This window comes from Solanum stenotomum, chromosome 6, assembly GCF_019186545.1.
Source record: "Solanum stenotomum isolate F172 chromosome 6, ASM1918654v1, whole genome shotgun sequence".
NCBI classification, from domain to species: Eukaryota; Viridiplantae; Streptophyta; class Magnoliopsida; order Solanales; family Solanaceae; genus Solanum; species Solanum stenotomum.
Window position 1 is genome coordinate 10735423 of NC_064287.1, and position 15331 is coordinate 10750753.

The following is a 15331-nucleotide window of genomic DNA, read 5'->3' on the forward strand; positions in this document are numbered from 1 at the left end:
GAGCCATCCGTTTACCCCCAGCCGAGGGAAATACAGTGTTCCACATAATGAGCACCATGTTGCAACTCTTGCAACTAAAGGGACTTTTCAGCGGACTGGCTCACAAGGACCCTCATGAGCATCTTTGAAACTTTGTAGATGTGTGCGGACCATTCTCGTTCAAAATTATCTCTCAGGAGTCGGTCAGGTTGAGGCTATTCCCTTTCTCGTTGATGGGAGAGGCGTGCAAGTGGCTAGCTGAGCTACCACGTGAATCCATTACTTCTTGGGAGGAATTGGTAACCGCATTTCAAATGCAATATTTCCCACCCTCGAAGATGATGTCACTGAGAGATAGCATCTAGAGCTTTAAACATCTAGAAGGAGAACCTCTGCACGAAACTTGGTTGCGATTTAAAAAATTGGTGCTACAATGCCCAACTCATGGTCTACCTGATAATGTCTTGCTACAGTACTTCTACCAAAGCCTAGATTTGGTGAATAAAGTTGTCACTAATCAACTTTCACCTGGAGGCCTAATGCAACAACCATATGTAGTAGCAGCCCAAGTTTTAGATGGCATGACAACCATCAATAGGGCATGGTACACCCGTGAAGACCAAGTCTCCCCTCTCACATTCAAACTATCCAAGGAGCAGATGGACAAAGATAATGAGAGAGACCAAAACATGGCCAAGATCATGACACAACTTGATATTTTTTCCAAAAATGTAATGGGGGCTGGTGCCCGTGGTATCAATGATGTGGGGGTCAGGAGTGCAAATCCTGAGGAGGCGAATTTCGAAGCATTGTATAATGAGGAGGTGAACTTTCTAGCCAACCAAGGTGGTAGTTATCGTTCAAACTACCCAAGGCAGGGTGGTAATAAAGGTTGGGCTAGAGATGAAGGATAGAAGGATCGAGAATGGAGAGACCAAAGTCCTAATTGGAAAGACGGGGAGAAGGAGAGATATGTGCCTCCCCACGAGCGCCAAAAGCCAAAGGTCTCGGAGGGTGGTAGGTCTGAGGATATACTCTCGCTATCCTCAACAAAGTTGAAGGGTCAGATAAAATGTTGAAAGGCATGAAAGAAGATGTTTCTACCCTTAGCCAGACCGTCACCTCCCATTTTGTTTCAATCAAGCAGTTAGAGACCCAAATGGGTCATATCTAGTCTCACCTTAATCTAAGACAGCAAAGGGGTTTGCCTAGTGATACTATGGCTAACCCCAAGAGTGAGATTTGAAGGAGGACTAGCGTCATTCCATGATGATAACTAAGGCATTGTTTGGGAGGCAACCCAAAACCCATTTATTACTTTATGTTGCTTTGATAAAATAATGGTGTGTTGTTTGTATAGGTTAGAGTATAAGAAGTGTTTGAAAAAAGTGAAAGATGGCAAGCAATAGATCCAGTCGGCGAGTCGCCAAAGGGGTTGGTGAATCCGACCTTGTCCATCGTTTGACTCAAGACATCGTCAACATTAGAGTTTGTAAAACTTGGCAAGATTTGGAGACTATTGGAGAATCGCCGACCATGTCGGAGGTAACAATGTAAACCGCCATTTGAACCTTCACGATGATTGAAGATCCTGTAAAATTCGGCGAGTCGAGTGCTCACTCAGCGAATCGCCAAGAGGTTCGGCGATCGGAACTAATATCACCGAGTGGGTGAGAACTGGACAGTTTTTACAAGCCAAAGATTTAAAAGTTTCAACTTCATTCACTTTCCCTCACTTTTTATCAGCCCAAACTCACACCTGCACTCTATTTTCAATATCCCTACACTTTTAGAGTATTTTAGTTGTTGATTTGTGTTCGGGAGTTGGATTACATTGCTGCCTAGCGAATCAACTACATTTTAGTCAGCACGAAAGGTTGGTTCCCAAACTCTGAGTTCTTTCTATTAATTTTAGACTTAATGCAATGATATTACCTTGTTCATTTGTGCTAGGTTTCTTTGGTAGGATTAGAATATTTGTGTTAGATCTGCAAATTTTGCTTGTACTAAGTTAAATGGTTAATTCCTGAAGGTTGCATTTTTAAACTGACTTAAAATTTGTGGGTTGAGCATGATTGTCACTGGGCTTAAGCCTAATTTGAGTTGTGCGCCTTAATGTGTTTTCGGGGGTCGCATGGTTGAATTAGGGAAAATGGGTCACAAGTAGGCAAATTGGGTCATTCGGCGAGCTGTGACGAGCTCGCCGAACAACTCAGTGGTTCGCCCAAGCATCCCATCTCGCCTTATTATCATGTGTTATCTGATGTGGCAACTGAAACTTTCGACGAGAATCCCTTTGTTCGCCGAAAATTTTCAGCGATTCGCGAATGGATTGCTAAATCTGCTTGCATTTCTAACTTTATCTCAACAAGGCTTTACAGACATGGCCAGACCAAAAGTTATAGGAAGAAATGTGCCACCACAACATATAAGTGCAGAAAACTCCAGAAGAGATATAGGGACGACAGATCACCCCAAAGCAAGGAGCGAAAATAATGTTTTATAATTTACAATGTTTTTAATCGTTAATGTCTTTAGCTACGACTAGTTAGAACAAAATTTTATTTTTCTATAAATTCTCAAAACCACTCCCTTTGAACACGACCCCAACCCTTGGTTGGGTTACTATATTATTGCACGATCGTAGACACCCGAAATGTAAGACGTGTCATTGATTACGCAAACATCAGGGCGTAGGTAAAGACTACAAATGAGGCTCTTTGAACCCCGACCCACGCTTCACCAGCACGGGCCATGGGTCCAACCACGGTCCGTATGAGAGGGGTCGTGGGTGGTGACCTGTAAATGATTTTGGTTGAGTTAGTTAAGGGGTACTTTGGGATTTTCCGATTTTAATTAACACTAAGTAACATCGTCGTGCTTTAAATTAAACTAACTATATAAATATTTTAGACCCCTAAATTAAGTCATCTTCTTCATTATTTTTTAAATCCCAAAACAAAACCAACTCTTCATAAAAAAATTATCTCTCTAGAACTTCAATGAAGAAGAAGAAGAAGGAGGACTAGGGTTCAAAGACCAAGTTTTTCTACTCAAATTCGTTGGATTTCATTTCTAAGGTATGGTAGCTCTTCATTCATGGATAGAATTCATCCATGGAGCTCCTTCAAAACCTCCAATTTCAAAGTTAGAAACCCCAAAAGTGAGGGTTTGACTTCAATCTCATGGATTTCTTTGAAATTCATTTTTAATGATTGAATTATGTTTTATTATGGATAAATTGATGATTTTATATGATTTTATGTTGAATTCCCCAAGAATCCATGAATTCCCCTATTTTCCCAATTTGGATCTCAAAGTGTGGGTATTGATTGATGCAAGGAGAATATTATATAATTATGCATGTAGTAATTGAACTACTTGAATTATGGTTATATCCATGTTTTAATGTAGTAAATTCTAGATGTGTTGATGGAATATGATCTATGATCCTCGAAGGGCAAGGTATGAGATTTATGTATATGTTTTATGAACACTTTGAGAGTAAAGTGATTATGATTATGATCTTGTTGTGTGTTGTTGAAAGGTTATTCTCATTTACACACCTATGTATGAATATGATATGATGAGAATGGTTTTCTCACAATATGATTATTCTAAGGTTGAAAGGTTATTCTCACATATTGAATCTATGACCTATATTAAGAATTATGTTGGATTGAATGTCAAGACATTATTCCATGAATATGAACTTGAGTCAAGACTTAATATGAACTCCATGGGAATTATTGCTCAGCACCGAGTGGATATTAATATGAGATAGGAGCCCTCACAATAGTAGAGGCCGGGTTTTTGGAAGCAATCTCTAGAAGCCCTCACGTTAGTAGAGGTCGGGTTTCTAGTAGAAATCCCCAAGCCCATAAACTATGTGCCCTCATAGGTTATTAGCTAGTGGATCCACCTAAGCTAAGAGTATGGTTCTACCTTAGGCAAGTAGAACAACCCTTTTCGGTGTGGGTGTCACTCGATTCCATGATTAGCTCACATGGTATATGTCGATTAAGGCTTATTTTCCCACAACAACATTATGAACAAGAATATGAATTATGAACTATGGTTACTCAACAAGCTTTACTTAGAATGGGTGGAATTTATGGGATCTTATTCATGCATTGCACATATATTCTTTAAGGGTACTTATGGTATGTTTCCATTATGTTATGATGATTTATATGTTGACTATTCTTATGACTTATGCTTTTACACTAATCTTCATGATGATCCTTAAACTTGATAAAGTGCACGTTTTCAACTTAAATGTCCTTTTTAGCATGTTTTCAAGGTTTTATGCATGGCTATCATACTTCGTGCATTTTTGTACTAACACCTACTTTTCCTATACTTTTCCCAAGTGTAGGGTTCGGTTATTAAGGTGGTCATCATTGGACTAAAGCTTGGATTCAACTATGCTCCTAGCTTGTGGTGAGTCCTCATGATTCAAGAACAGATGTTTCACTTGTAGTTTTATTTCTAGTATTTCCTTTTCAAACTATGTCTTATGGGCCATATCCCTTTTCATTTGACTATTCTAATAGATTACTATGTTGAGACTTAGAGTCTAGACTTCCGCTTTTGTCTTTTATCAAAATCTTACACTTGGACTTGAAATGCGTTTTTACTCTTATTATTTTACTGCTTATGTTATGATATACTAAGTGGCTTGTATGGAGTCTTTCGAGGTTCTATACGCCATTTACATCTAGGGGGTACCCTTAGGTCGTGACAAACTTGGTATCAGAGCACGAGGTTTAGAATGATTCTAGGATCATAACATGTCTCATAAGCCACTTCTAGTAGAGTTTGTTCATAGATATGAAGAGCACCACATTTATGGATGAGAGGCTACAAGATGATTAGGAAACTACACTTCTTTCATTATTCTAAGTCGTTCCATAGAGTTTAACTCTATAAAGTCCCTCTCCTAATCTTTCTCTTGTGTCTTCAGGATATGAATACATGAAGGGCTAATGCTTGAAGAATGGAGGATGAAACTGTGAATCAAGGAGCTCATAATGAAGCTCATCAAGCTCCGGTTGATCCGTTGGTTGAAAATGTTACTCATGCAGAGTGTAGGTCTACTATCCAATTGTTGGATCAAGCCATGACGGCTCAAGTCAATAGAGAGGTTGTAGCTCCGATGAATCCTAATGTGAATTCGGCGGCTTCAAGGGTGAGAGATTTTGCAAGAATGAACCCCCTGGAATTTTATGGCTCAAAATTGGAAGAGGACCCTCAAGAATTTCTGGATGAGGTTTACAAAATACTTGCTATTATGGGGGTGACTTCGGTAGAGAAAGGGGAGTTAGCCACTTACCAATTGAAAGGTGTTGCTCAAGTGTGGTATGATCAGTGGAAGGGAGAGAGACACGTAGGAGCGGGCCCGGTAGAATGGGAATTGTTCAGATCGGTGTTCCTTGATAAGTTATTTCCCCTAGAGTTGAGGGAGGCAAAGATGCAAAAGTTCATTAACCTTCGTCAAGGATGTATGAGTGTGAAGGAGTATGCTCTTAAGTTCATCCAACTATCCAAGTATGCTACAACTATAGTGGCGGACTCAAGGGCTAAGATGGATAAATTTGTTATGGGAGTGTCTGACTTGGTAGAAAAAGAATGTCGTACGACAATGTTCATTGGTGATATGAATATCTCACGTCTTATAGTGCATGCCTAACAAATTGAGGAGTCAAAGCTCAAGGAAAAGAATAAGGAGGTGAAAAGAGCTAGAATCAGCGAGGGAAACTTCTCCAATGCTAAGTCTGATGGACAAGGTCAACCAAAGTTCAAACAAGGGTTTTCCAACCAAGGATCCTCTAGTGTTCCAAGGGTTAACAAAGATAGGGTTACCAACTCTAAACCTCAAGGAGTTAATGGTAGTGGTTCTTATGTTGCTAGATCTACTTGTTCAAAGTGTGAAAGAAAGCATGAGGGTAACTGCTTAGTTGGCACGGATGGTTGTGGAAAAAGTGGTCACAAGATGAGAGATTTTCCTATGTTTATGGCTATGGGAAGAGAGGGCAAGCAAGCTCCTCCTAGCGGTTCAAACTCCGATGCTGCCAAGAGAAACTGCTTCTATGCTCTCCAAACCTGAGGTGACCAAGAGAGATCCATGGATGTAGTGACCGGTATGTTAAAAGTCTTTCTTATTGATGTGTATGACTTGTTAGATCCCGGTGCTACTTTATCTTTTGTGACGCCCTTTGTGGCAAGGTTGTTTGATGTTCCTCTGGAAGAGTTATTAGAACTTTTTTATGTTTCTACCCCCATTGGTGATTCTGTGGTGGCTAAGAAGATTTATAGAATATGTCTCATTTCCTTATCCCATAGAGTTACTATTATTGATTTGGTAGAGCTTGACATGTTAGACTTTAATCTTATCTTGGGTATGGATTGGTTACATGCATGTTACGCCTCTATTGATTGTAGAACTCGGCTGGTTAGATTCCAATTTCTGGATAAGCCTATCATAGAGTGGAAAGGAGGAAATAATATGCCTAGAGGTCAATTTGTGTCTTACCTTAAAGCTAGAAAGATGATCTCGAAGGGTTGCTTTTACCATGTTGTTTGGGTGAGGGATGTAGATTCTGAAACCCCTTATCTTGAGTTAGTTCCCGTGGTTAATTAGTTCCCAGAAGTTTTCCCCAATGATTTACTCAGTATTACTCCTGAGTAGGAAATAGATTTTGGTATTGACCTTCTTCCGGATACACAACCTATCTCTATTCCTCCTTATAGAATGGCTCCTTCCGAGTTAAAGGAGTTGAAAGAATAGTTGAAGGATCTATTATACAAGGGTTTTATTCAACCGAGTATCTCTCCATGGGGTGCTTCGGTGTTGTTTGTTAGAAAAAAGGATAGATCTCTTAGAATGTGCATCGATTATCGCCAGTTGAACAAGGTGACTATTAAGAACAAGTATCCCCTTCCAAGAATTTATGACTTGTTTGACCAACTTCAAGGGTCTAGTTATTTCTCTAAGATTAATCTTCATTCGAGTTATCACCAATTGAGGGTGAGAGGGGCTGATATTCCAAAGACAGATTTCCGAACAATATATGGTCACTATGAGTTTTTAGTAATGTCCTTTGGTTTGACTAACTCTCCGGCGGCGTTCATGGACTTAATGAATAGAGTATTCTGATAATACCTTGACATGTTTGTGATAGTGTTTATCGATGATATTTTGATCTATTCAAGGAGAGACAATGAGCATGTGGACCATTTGAGAATTGTATTGCAAGTTCTTAAGGACCATCAACTTTACGCATAGTTTAGCAAGTGTGAGTTTTGGTTAAGGTCTGTAGCATTCCTTGGTCATATTGTTTCAAGTAAGGGTATTGAGGTAGATCCTAAGAAGCTGGATGTGGTCAAGAGTTGGCCTAGACCTCTATCACCGATAGACATTAGAAGCTTCTTGGGTTTGGTTGGTTATTATAGGAGATTTGTTGAGGGTTTTTATTCCATTGCCTCTCCTTTGACGACCTTGACTCAAAATAAAGCTAAGTTTGTATAGTCGGAAGCTTGTGAGAAAATTTTTCAAGTGTTGAAAGATAGACTTACTTCCGCTCCGGTGTAAACCTTACCGGAAGGTGCATATGGTTTTATAGTGTATTGTGATGCCTCTAGGGTTGGGTTGGGATGTGTGCTTATGCAAAATGGTAAAGTGATTACCTATGATTCAAGGCAACTTAAAGTCCATAAGAAGAATTATCCTACCTATGACCTTGATTTAGCGGCGGTTGTGTTTGGCTTAAAAATATAGAGGCATTATCTATGTAGGGTGCATTTTGATGTGTTTACCGATCACAAGAACTTACAATATGTGTTAAGCCAAAAGAACTTGAATCTTCACCAAAGAAGGTGGTTACAATTATTGCGGTATTATGACATGAGTGTTCTTTATCACCCCGGCAAGGCCAAAGTAGTAGCGGATGCTCTGAGTCAGTTTTCTATAGGTAGTGTGGTTCATGTTGATGATGGTAAGAAAGAGTTGGTCTGTGATATTCATATGTTGGCTTGGTTAGGTGTTTAACTAGTATATTCCACCAAGGGTGGTGTCATGGTTCATAATGGGTCCGAATCGTCCTTTGTAATGGATGTAAAGGCAAAGCAAGACCTTGGTCCTATTTTGGTAGAAATGAAAGAGGCGATACTTAAAAAATCTGTTGAGGCTTTCTCCCAAGGGGGAGATGATGTTCTTCGTTACCAAGGTCGATTATGTGTGTCGGATTTTGATAGTTTTAGGGAACAAATTTTAGAGGAAGCTCATAGTTCTCGATATTCTATTCACTCGAGAGCCACCAAGATGTACCGTGATCTACGGGAGGTCTATTGGTGGAACGGGATGAAGAAAGATATTGCGGGATTTGTAGCCAAATATCTGAATTGTCAATAAGTCAAGGTTGAGCATCAAAGGATGGGAGGCCTATCCTAAGATATAAGTATTCCCACTTGGAAGTGGGTTTTCCTCAAATTCGAAAGCATCATGATTCTATTTGGCTCATTATAGATTAGATGACAAAATCAACCCACTTCATTCCCGTCAAGGTTTCTTTTTCGGTGGACTACTATGCCAAGTTGTATATAAGAGAGATGGTGAAGTTTCATGGGGTTTCCTTATCTATTATTTTCGATCGGGGTACTCAATTCACTTCACACTTTTGGAAGTCATTCCAAAAAGGTCTTAGAACTAAGGTTAAGCTGAGTACGGCTTTACATCCCCAAACAGATGGGCAAGTGGAGTGTAACATCTAAACATTGGAAGATATGTTAAGGGCATGTGTTATAGACTTCAAGGGTAATTGGGATGACCACTTGCCATTAATAGAGTTTGCCTACAATAATAGCTATCACTCAAGTATCGGTATGGCTCCCTTTGAAGCCTTGTATGGTAGGAGATGTAGGTCTCCGGTTGGTTGGTTTGAAGTAGGTGAAATTGCTCTAATTGGTCCTTAATTGGTTTATGAAGCTATTGAGAAAGTCTGACTCATAAGGGAGAGGTTAAGGACGACCCAAATTCGGTAAAAGTCTTATGCCGATGTGAGAAGAAGGGACCTAGAATTTGAGGTTAACGATTGGATCTATCTAAAAATCTCACCTATGAATGGTGTGATAAGGTTTGGCAAGAAGGGAAAACCTAATCCCCGGTATGTAGGCCCATACAAAATTTTGAAACGTGTTGGGAAAGTTTCCTATGAGTTGGATTTGCCAAATGAGTTGGCTCTGGTGCATCTAGTGTTTCACGTTTCTATGCTTAAGAAGTGTATTGGAGATCCGGCATCCATTATTCCCCTAGAAGGGTTGGTAGTTGACGAAAGTCTTTCATATGAAGAAGTTCTGGTAGAGATCTTAGACCGACAAGTTAAAAGGTTGAGAAACAAGGAAATAGCTTCCGTGAAGGTTTTGTGGAGGAACCATCTAGTTGAGGGTGCTACTTGGGAGGCCAAGGCCAATATAAAGTCCCTCTATCCTCATCTTGAGTTTCCTCATTTTGGGAGTCATGTGTGTTATTTGAGTTTTCCATCATTTCACTATGTTATGCATGTACTTGAGAAATTATTGTTTAGTAAGAAAATGAGTTTTTATGATTGATTTCCTCATGTTGTTGTACTTGAGTAAGAATTGCCTATATGCTTCATGAGATGAGTTGTTGAACATGCTTGAGTAATGTTTTTGAATAGAATAAAGGCTCCATGAACTTGTGTTGAGCATGATTTTAGTTTGGAGAAGGTAGTTCCTCCTATAAATATGAGAAATGTTGAGTTTTCATGCATAATGGGTTGATAGATGTTCTTACTTCCTTGTGATGCATTGAATTATATTTGAGTTGGAGTTGAAGCTTCCTCTTTTGAATTGTGCATTATTTTGATGTTACATGCATGATGGGTTGCTAGTCTTGATTCTTTAATTCCGTAAAGTGTCTAGATTAACATTCGAGGACAAATGTTCCCAGGGGGAGATATTTTAACACCCCGGAAACTAGTAGGCTAAACTAGAGCTTGACGTTAGGGTTAGAGTCGTGAATGTATCTCCCCATACCTTAAAATAAATGTTTTCGTGTCAGAATAACAAGGTACGATCCCCCAAGGACCAACCATGGGTCCTTGAGGAGGACCCCTTAGAAACTGTCTGGGCAGTCACCCACGGAAGGGACCCACGCCTCGTGGGTAAGGCCACGCTTCGTGGGTGAGGGGCCATAGGTTAAGCCTGCAAATGAGTCTCTTTGAACCCTGACCCACTCTTTACCAGCACGGGCCGTGGGTCCAACCCACGGCCCGTGTGTGAGGGGTCGTGGGTGGTGACCTGGAAATGGTTTTGGTGAGTTAGTTGAGGGGTACTTTGGGGTTTTCTGATTTTAATTAATACTAAGTAACATCGTTTTACTCTAATTAGATTAACTATCTAAGTATTTTAGACCCCTAAATTAAGTCATCTTCCTCATTATTTCTAAATCCCAAAACAAAACCTACTTTTCACAAAAAAATTATCTCTCTAGAACTTCAAGGAAAAAGAAGAAGGAAGTTGAGGCTAGGGTTCAACGAGCAAGTTTTTCTACTCAAATTCGTTGGATTTCATTGCTAAGGCATGGTAGCTCTTCATCCATGGAGCCCCTTCAAAAAAACCCCAATTTCAAAGTTAGAAACCCTAAAAGTTAGGGTTTGACTTCAATCTCATGAATTCCTTTCAAATTCATTTTTAATGATTGAATTATATTTTATTATGGATAAATTGATTATTTTATATGGTTTTATGTTGAATTCCCATATTTTCCTAATTTGGATCTCAAAGTGTGGGTATTGATTGATGCAAGGAGAATATTATAGAATTATGCATGTAGTAATTGAACTACTTGAATTATGATTATATCCAGGTCTAATGTAGTGAATTCTAGATGTGTTGATTGAATATGATCGATGATCCTTACAAGGCAAGGTATGAGAATTAAGTATGATTATGAGATTTATGTATATGTTTTATGAACACTTTGAGAGTAAAGTGATTATGATTATGATTTTGTTGTGCGTTGTTGAAAGGTTATTCTCATTTACACACCTATCTATGAATATGATATGATGATAATTTGTTTCTCACAATATGATGATTCTAAGGTTGAAAGGCAATTCTCACCTATTGAATCTATGAGCTATCTTATGGATTATGTTGGATTGAGTGTCAAGACATTATTCCATGAATATGAACTTGAGTCAATACTTAATATGAACTCCGTGGGAATTATTGCTTAGCACCAAGTGGATATTGATATGAGATGGGAGCCCTCACAATAGTAGAGGTCGGGTTTCTAAAAGCAATCTCTTGGGATAGAAGCCCTCACAATAGTAGAGGTCGAGTTTCTAGTAGCAATCCCCTTATCCCATAAACTATGTACCCTCATAGGTTACTAGCTAGTGGATCCACTTAAGCTAAGAGTATGGTTCTACCTTAGACAAGTAGAACAACCCTTTTCGGTGTGGGAGTCACTGGATTCCATGTTTAGCTCACATGGTCTATGTCGATTAAGGCTTATTTTCCCACAACAACATTATGAACAAGAATATGAATTATGAACTATGGTTACTCAAGAAACTTTACTTAGAATAGGTGGTATTTATGGGGTCTTATTCATGCATTGCACAAGTATGCTTTCAGGGTACTTATGGAATGTTTCCATTATGCTGTGATGATCTATATATTGATTATGCTTATGACTTATGCTTTTACACTAACCTTCATGATGATCCTTAAAGTTGATAAAGTGCACGTTTTCAACTAAAATATCTTTTTTAGCATGTTTTCAAGGTTTTATGCATGGCTATTATACTTAGTGCATTTTTGTACTAACACCTACTTTTCCTATACTTTTCCCAAGTGTAAGGTCCGGTTCTTAAGGCGGTCATCATTAGACTAAAGCTTGGATTCGACTATTCTCCTAGCTTGTGGTGAGTTCTCATGATTCGAGGATGGATGTTTCACTTGAAGTTTCATTTCTAGTATTAGATTTAAAATTTCAAGCACACCTCATCCAATTCTAGGTGTTCAATGATCGTAAATGAGTATAAAACCAAACTAAATGAGTTGGGGTCGAATCCCACAGGGAGCGGTACGTGTTTCAGATTTACTTGGGAAGTATGAGCGTGGTCAAATCATTCATAGGAATAAAAATTATCGAATAAAGACATCATTCAAATTAAGGGGTGACACGAATGTCAAATGGGGATTTGGTTTTGATTATCAACTACAAACGGTAGTCACAAACAATACGAATTAACAATAATGAGACAGGTTCTTGGGATGTGATTGATTATAAGCAAATCTAGACATATGGGTAATTGCAACTATTAGTAAATAACTAGATATTAGTGAGTAGGTTTGGCTATAGTGGAGGTAAATTTTCTCTCGAACAGTTTACCCCGAATCAAGTGATTTCTCTCGAACATCAACAAGCATGTAAAATAAGAGCAGCCCACACCGTAATTCATTCACTCTCTCGAGATGAATGTGTGGGATTGGGTTTAGGATTCACTCTCTCGAGCTGAACCCAGGTCAACCCAATACCCACAAACCATTAATCAATAATTTTAGTTCTGAAACCTCTCTCTCTCTCGAGCAAGCCAAGAACATAAACATAGAACTGCATTTGCAACTACAATTCTTAAATTAAACCACAATTAATGATTAAACTCACTTTTAAATAGCATTTAAACTAACAATTATCAATACCCATAAACTAGATTAGCCCATAATCACACGATCACACCCCAAGAATTGGGGTTTTAGCTAGACATCATAAAAAGATTAAAAAAAAACTGTTACCAAATTGATTATCCATCAACTGGGTAAGATTGATTTCGTCCTTACAATGCTCCAATTTGATGAACATCAAAGACCCACTTCCAATTTCTGAAAAGTGAATTTCTTTAATCCTTCAAAGCTAAGGAAAACTAGAGAAAAATTGTCTAAAAGTGCTTAAAATTAAATAATAGATTGTTCTAAAGAGTAAAAGATATTAAATTAAATGTTCAAAAATGTATTTATAATCGTCAAAAATGTGCTGCAAAGAGTCACTCGGTAAAGTAAGTCGGGCTCGCTGAACCACTCGGCGAGCCGCCCTTTGGTCACTTCCATCGCCCTTCTGCCTTGGCATTTAGCATCCTCAAGGTCTGTAACTTTGGGCGATCTAGCGCTACATCGCAGAACTACTCGGCGATCCGTCGGCTGCTCTTTTCTCTCACCGACTTGGTTTCTTCCCTCAGGGCTTGGCACACTTGAACTTTAGGCGGTCAGAGGTGCCACTCGGCGACACGCTGAGTGCTCTTGGCGATCCTCAGGCTCGCCCATCTTCATTTCTTTAGCCTGTTTTGTTCCTTTTTGCCTTTTAGCGTTCTTACTTTGTTCCTCAATCCATGTTCCTAAAAATCAAGGATTTAACATCAGTTATTGGAACAAAATAAGCATTTGAGGACACTAAATCCATGTAAACAAAGCCCTAAATGAGTCCAAATCACGGACTCATTAGTATTTCCTTTTCGAACTATGTTGTATGGGTTGTGTCCCTTTTCATTTGACTATTGTAATAGACGGCTATGTTGAGATTTAGAGTCTAGACTTCTACTTTTGTCTTTTATGAAAATTTTAGACTTAGACTTGAAATGTGTTTTTACTCTTATTATTCTATTGCTTATGTTATGATATGCTAAGTGGCTTGTATGGAGTCCTTCGGGGTTCTATATGTCATGTTACATCTAGGGGGTACCCTTGGGTCGTGATAGTGTCTTAGGAGTGTTCATGCTTGGTTTCGAGGTAGGTGATGGTTCGACTTCCCGTTGTGTAATATATGCCTATTAGTTGCTCCTTTATATGCATGCATGTATGTGAATAGGAAAACATGAATCGAATCTAGTGAAATGATTAAGTATGAACAATTACATGTCATGAACCTGTTACTTGACTGTGTGACTATGTGCACTGTTCATTATGGGTGTGATTGTGACTGTGGTTGTGCTGACTGGACCAGGTGTCACATTTCGATACATATATTGGATCGGGTGTCATCCGACACATATATATTGAATCGGATGTCACGTTCCGACACACTAACAGTTTGGGTGTGGATTCCATGAGAGGACCATTTGTGACTACTACATTCATATCTATATGTCATTGATATTGAGGAATTGTATATTGCTCCTAAAAGGATAATTGAATTATGCATCGTGTATATGTGTGTTTCCTGTGTTGTAATTACTTGCTTATATTTCGATTACCGGAGTAGCCGTGTGATCCAACCAGTACACCGTTGTTTCGTGTACTGATACTGCACTTGCTCTTTCTTTGTTGAATACAGGGTATCTTCAGGCGGCTACTGACAGACCCAGCTAGGAGATCATTGACCGAGACCGAATTCGAGGGTAAGCCAGTCTTCCAGGTTGTCATGGATCCATCATTAGTTTAGTCCATTCTTTTCGGACTAAGACTATACGTTCAGACATTTACTTATGTTTTGTTTTCAGGGTTGCACCCCTTTTTCTTAGACTTGTTGATTAGTAGAGGTTTGGTACAATGACTTTCAGGTCTAGGGATTGAATTTCCGCGAGGTTTATGCTTGGTTGTTTTTGTTAAACCTTCAGAGTTTATGGGAACTCAGTACTTATTCATCATTTAAATCTACTTTTGTATCTTTAAATGGTTTAGTTTCTTTAAGTTGCTTAGTCAGGTTGTGGTATTGGTTCTCCTACTGGAGGGTTAGTGTGAGTGTCAATCACAGCGGTCTGGGTCGTGATAGAATCTACCCTTTCTTTTGATTGTAGAATGAAGATTTTCTTATTGAAGATGTGATATTGAGATGTATAAATGGTTTCTATGGAAGATGACTGAAGAGGTGAAAGAGGAATTGATAATTTTTTAACGTGGGGTGTTGGGGTGTTGAACAAGCGTGGTGACATGAGGGGTGTGGGTTTGATGTGTAACAGTTAAAAAGGAACAAGAATCATGGTAAAAACCCTAAAAATGTGTAAGAGATAATTATGGTAGATTCTTTATTTATATTATTTAATAATATAATAATAATAAATATAAAATTATAAAATACTAATTATTTAATAAAGTAAAATTAAATTGATTTATAAATAAAAAGTGATCTGTTATAACTTGTAATTAAACTATTATAAGCAAGAATATTTTGGGGATTTTTGAATTTTTTTATAAATGGTAGGAAATTTTAAAAATTATGATAAAATAAAATGTATGTTTGAGTAATTTTTAGGGAAAATGCATAAGTACCCCCCCAGCCTATGCCCAAAATCTCTGAGACACACCTAACCTTTACTAAGGTCCTATT

At 38.6% G+C, this 15331-nt stretch overlaps 2 protein-coding genes across 2 annotated transcripts in view; one reads left to right on the forward strand and one right to left on the reverse strand.

The window, feature by feature from the left end:
• LOC125867885 (acetyl-CoA acetyltransferase, cytosolic 1) overlaps positions 1-15331 on the reverse strand; it is a 934067-nt gene that overhangs the window by 858875 nt on the left and 59861 nt on the right. The gene's annotated exons all lie outside the window — the stretch shown is intronic.
• Positions 4979-6088, forward strand: LOC125868481 (uncharacterized). Its single transcript, XM_049549115.1, has 2 exons — positions 4979-5599; positions 5711-6088. Exons 1-2 carry the CDS (start codon positions 4979-4981, stop codon positions 6086-6088), a joined length of 999 nt encoding a protein of 332 aa, XP_049405072.1.

Coding starts and splice junctions, on each gene's coding strand:
- LOC125868481 (XM_049549115.1), top strand. CDS start 4,979: ATGGAGGATGAAACTGTGAATCAAGGAGCTCATAATGAAGCTCATCAA. Junction 5,600..5,710: donor TTATGGGAGTGTCTGACTTG/GTAGAAAAAGAA, acceptor AAGAATAAGGAG/GTGAAAAGAGCTAGAATCAG.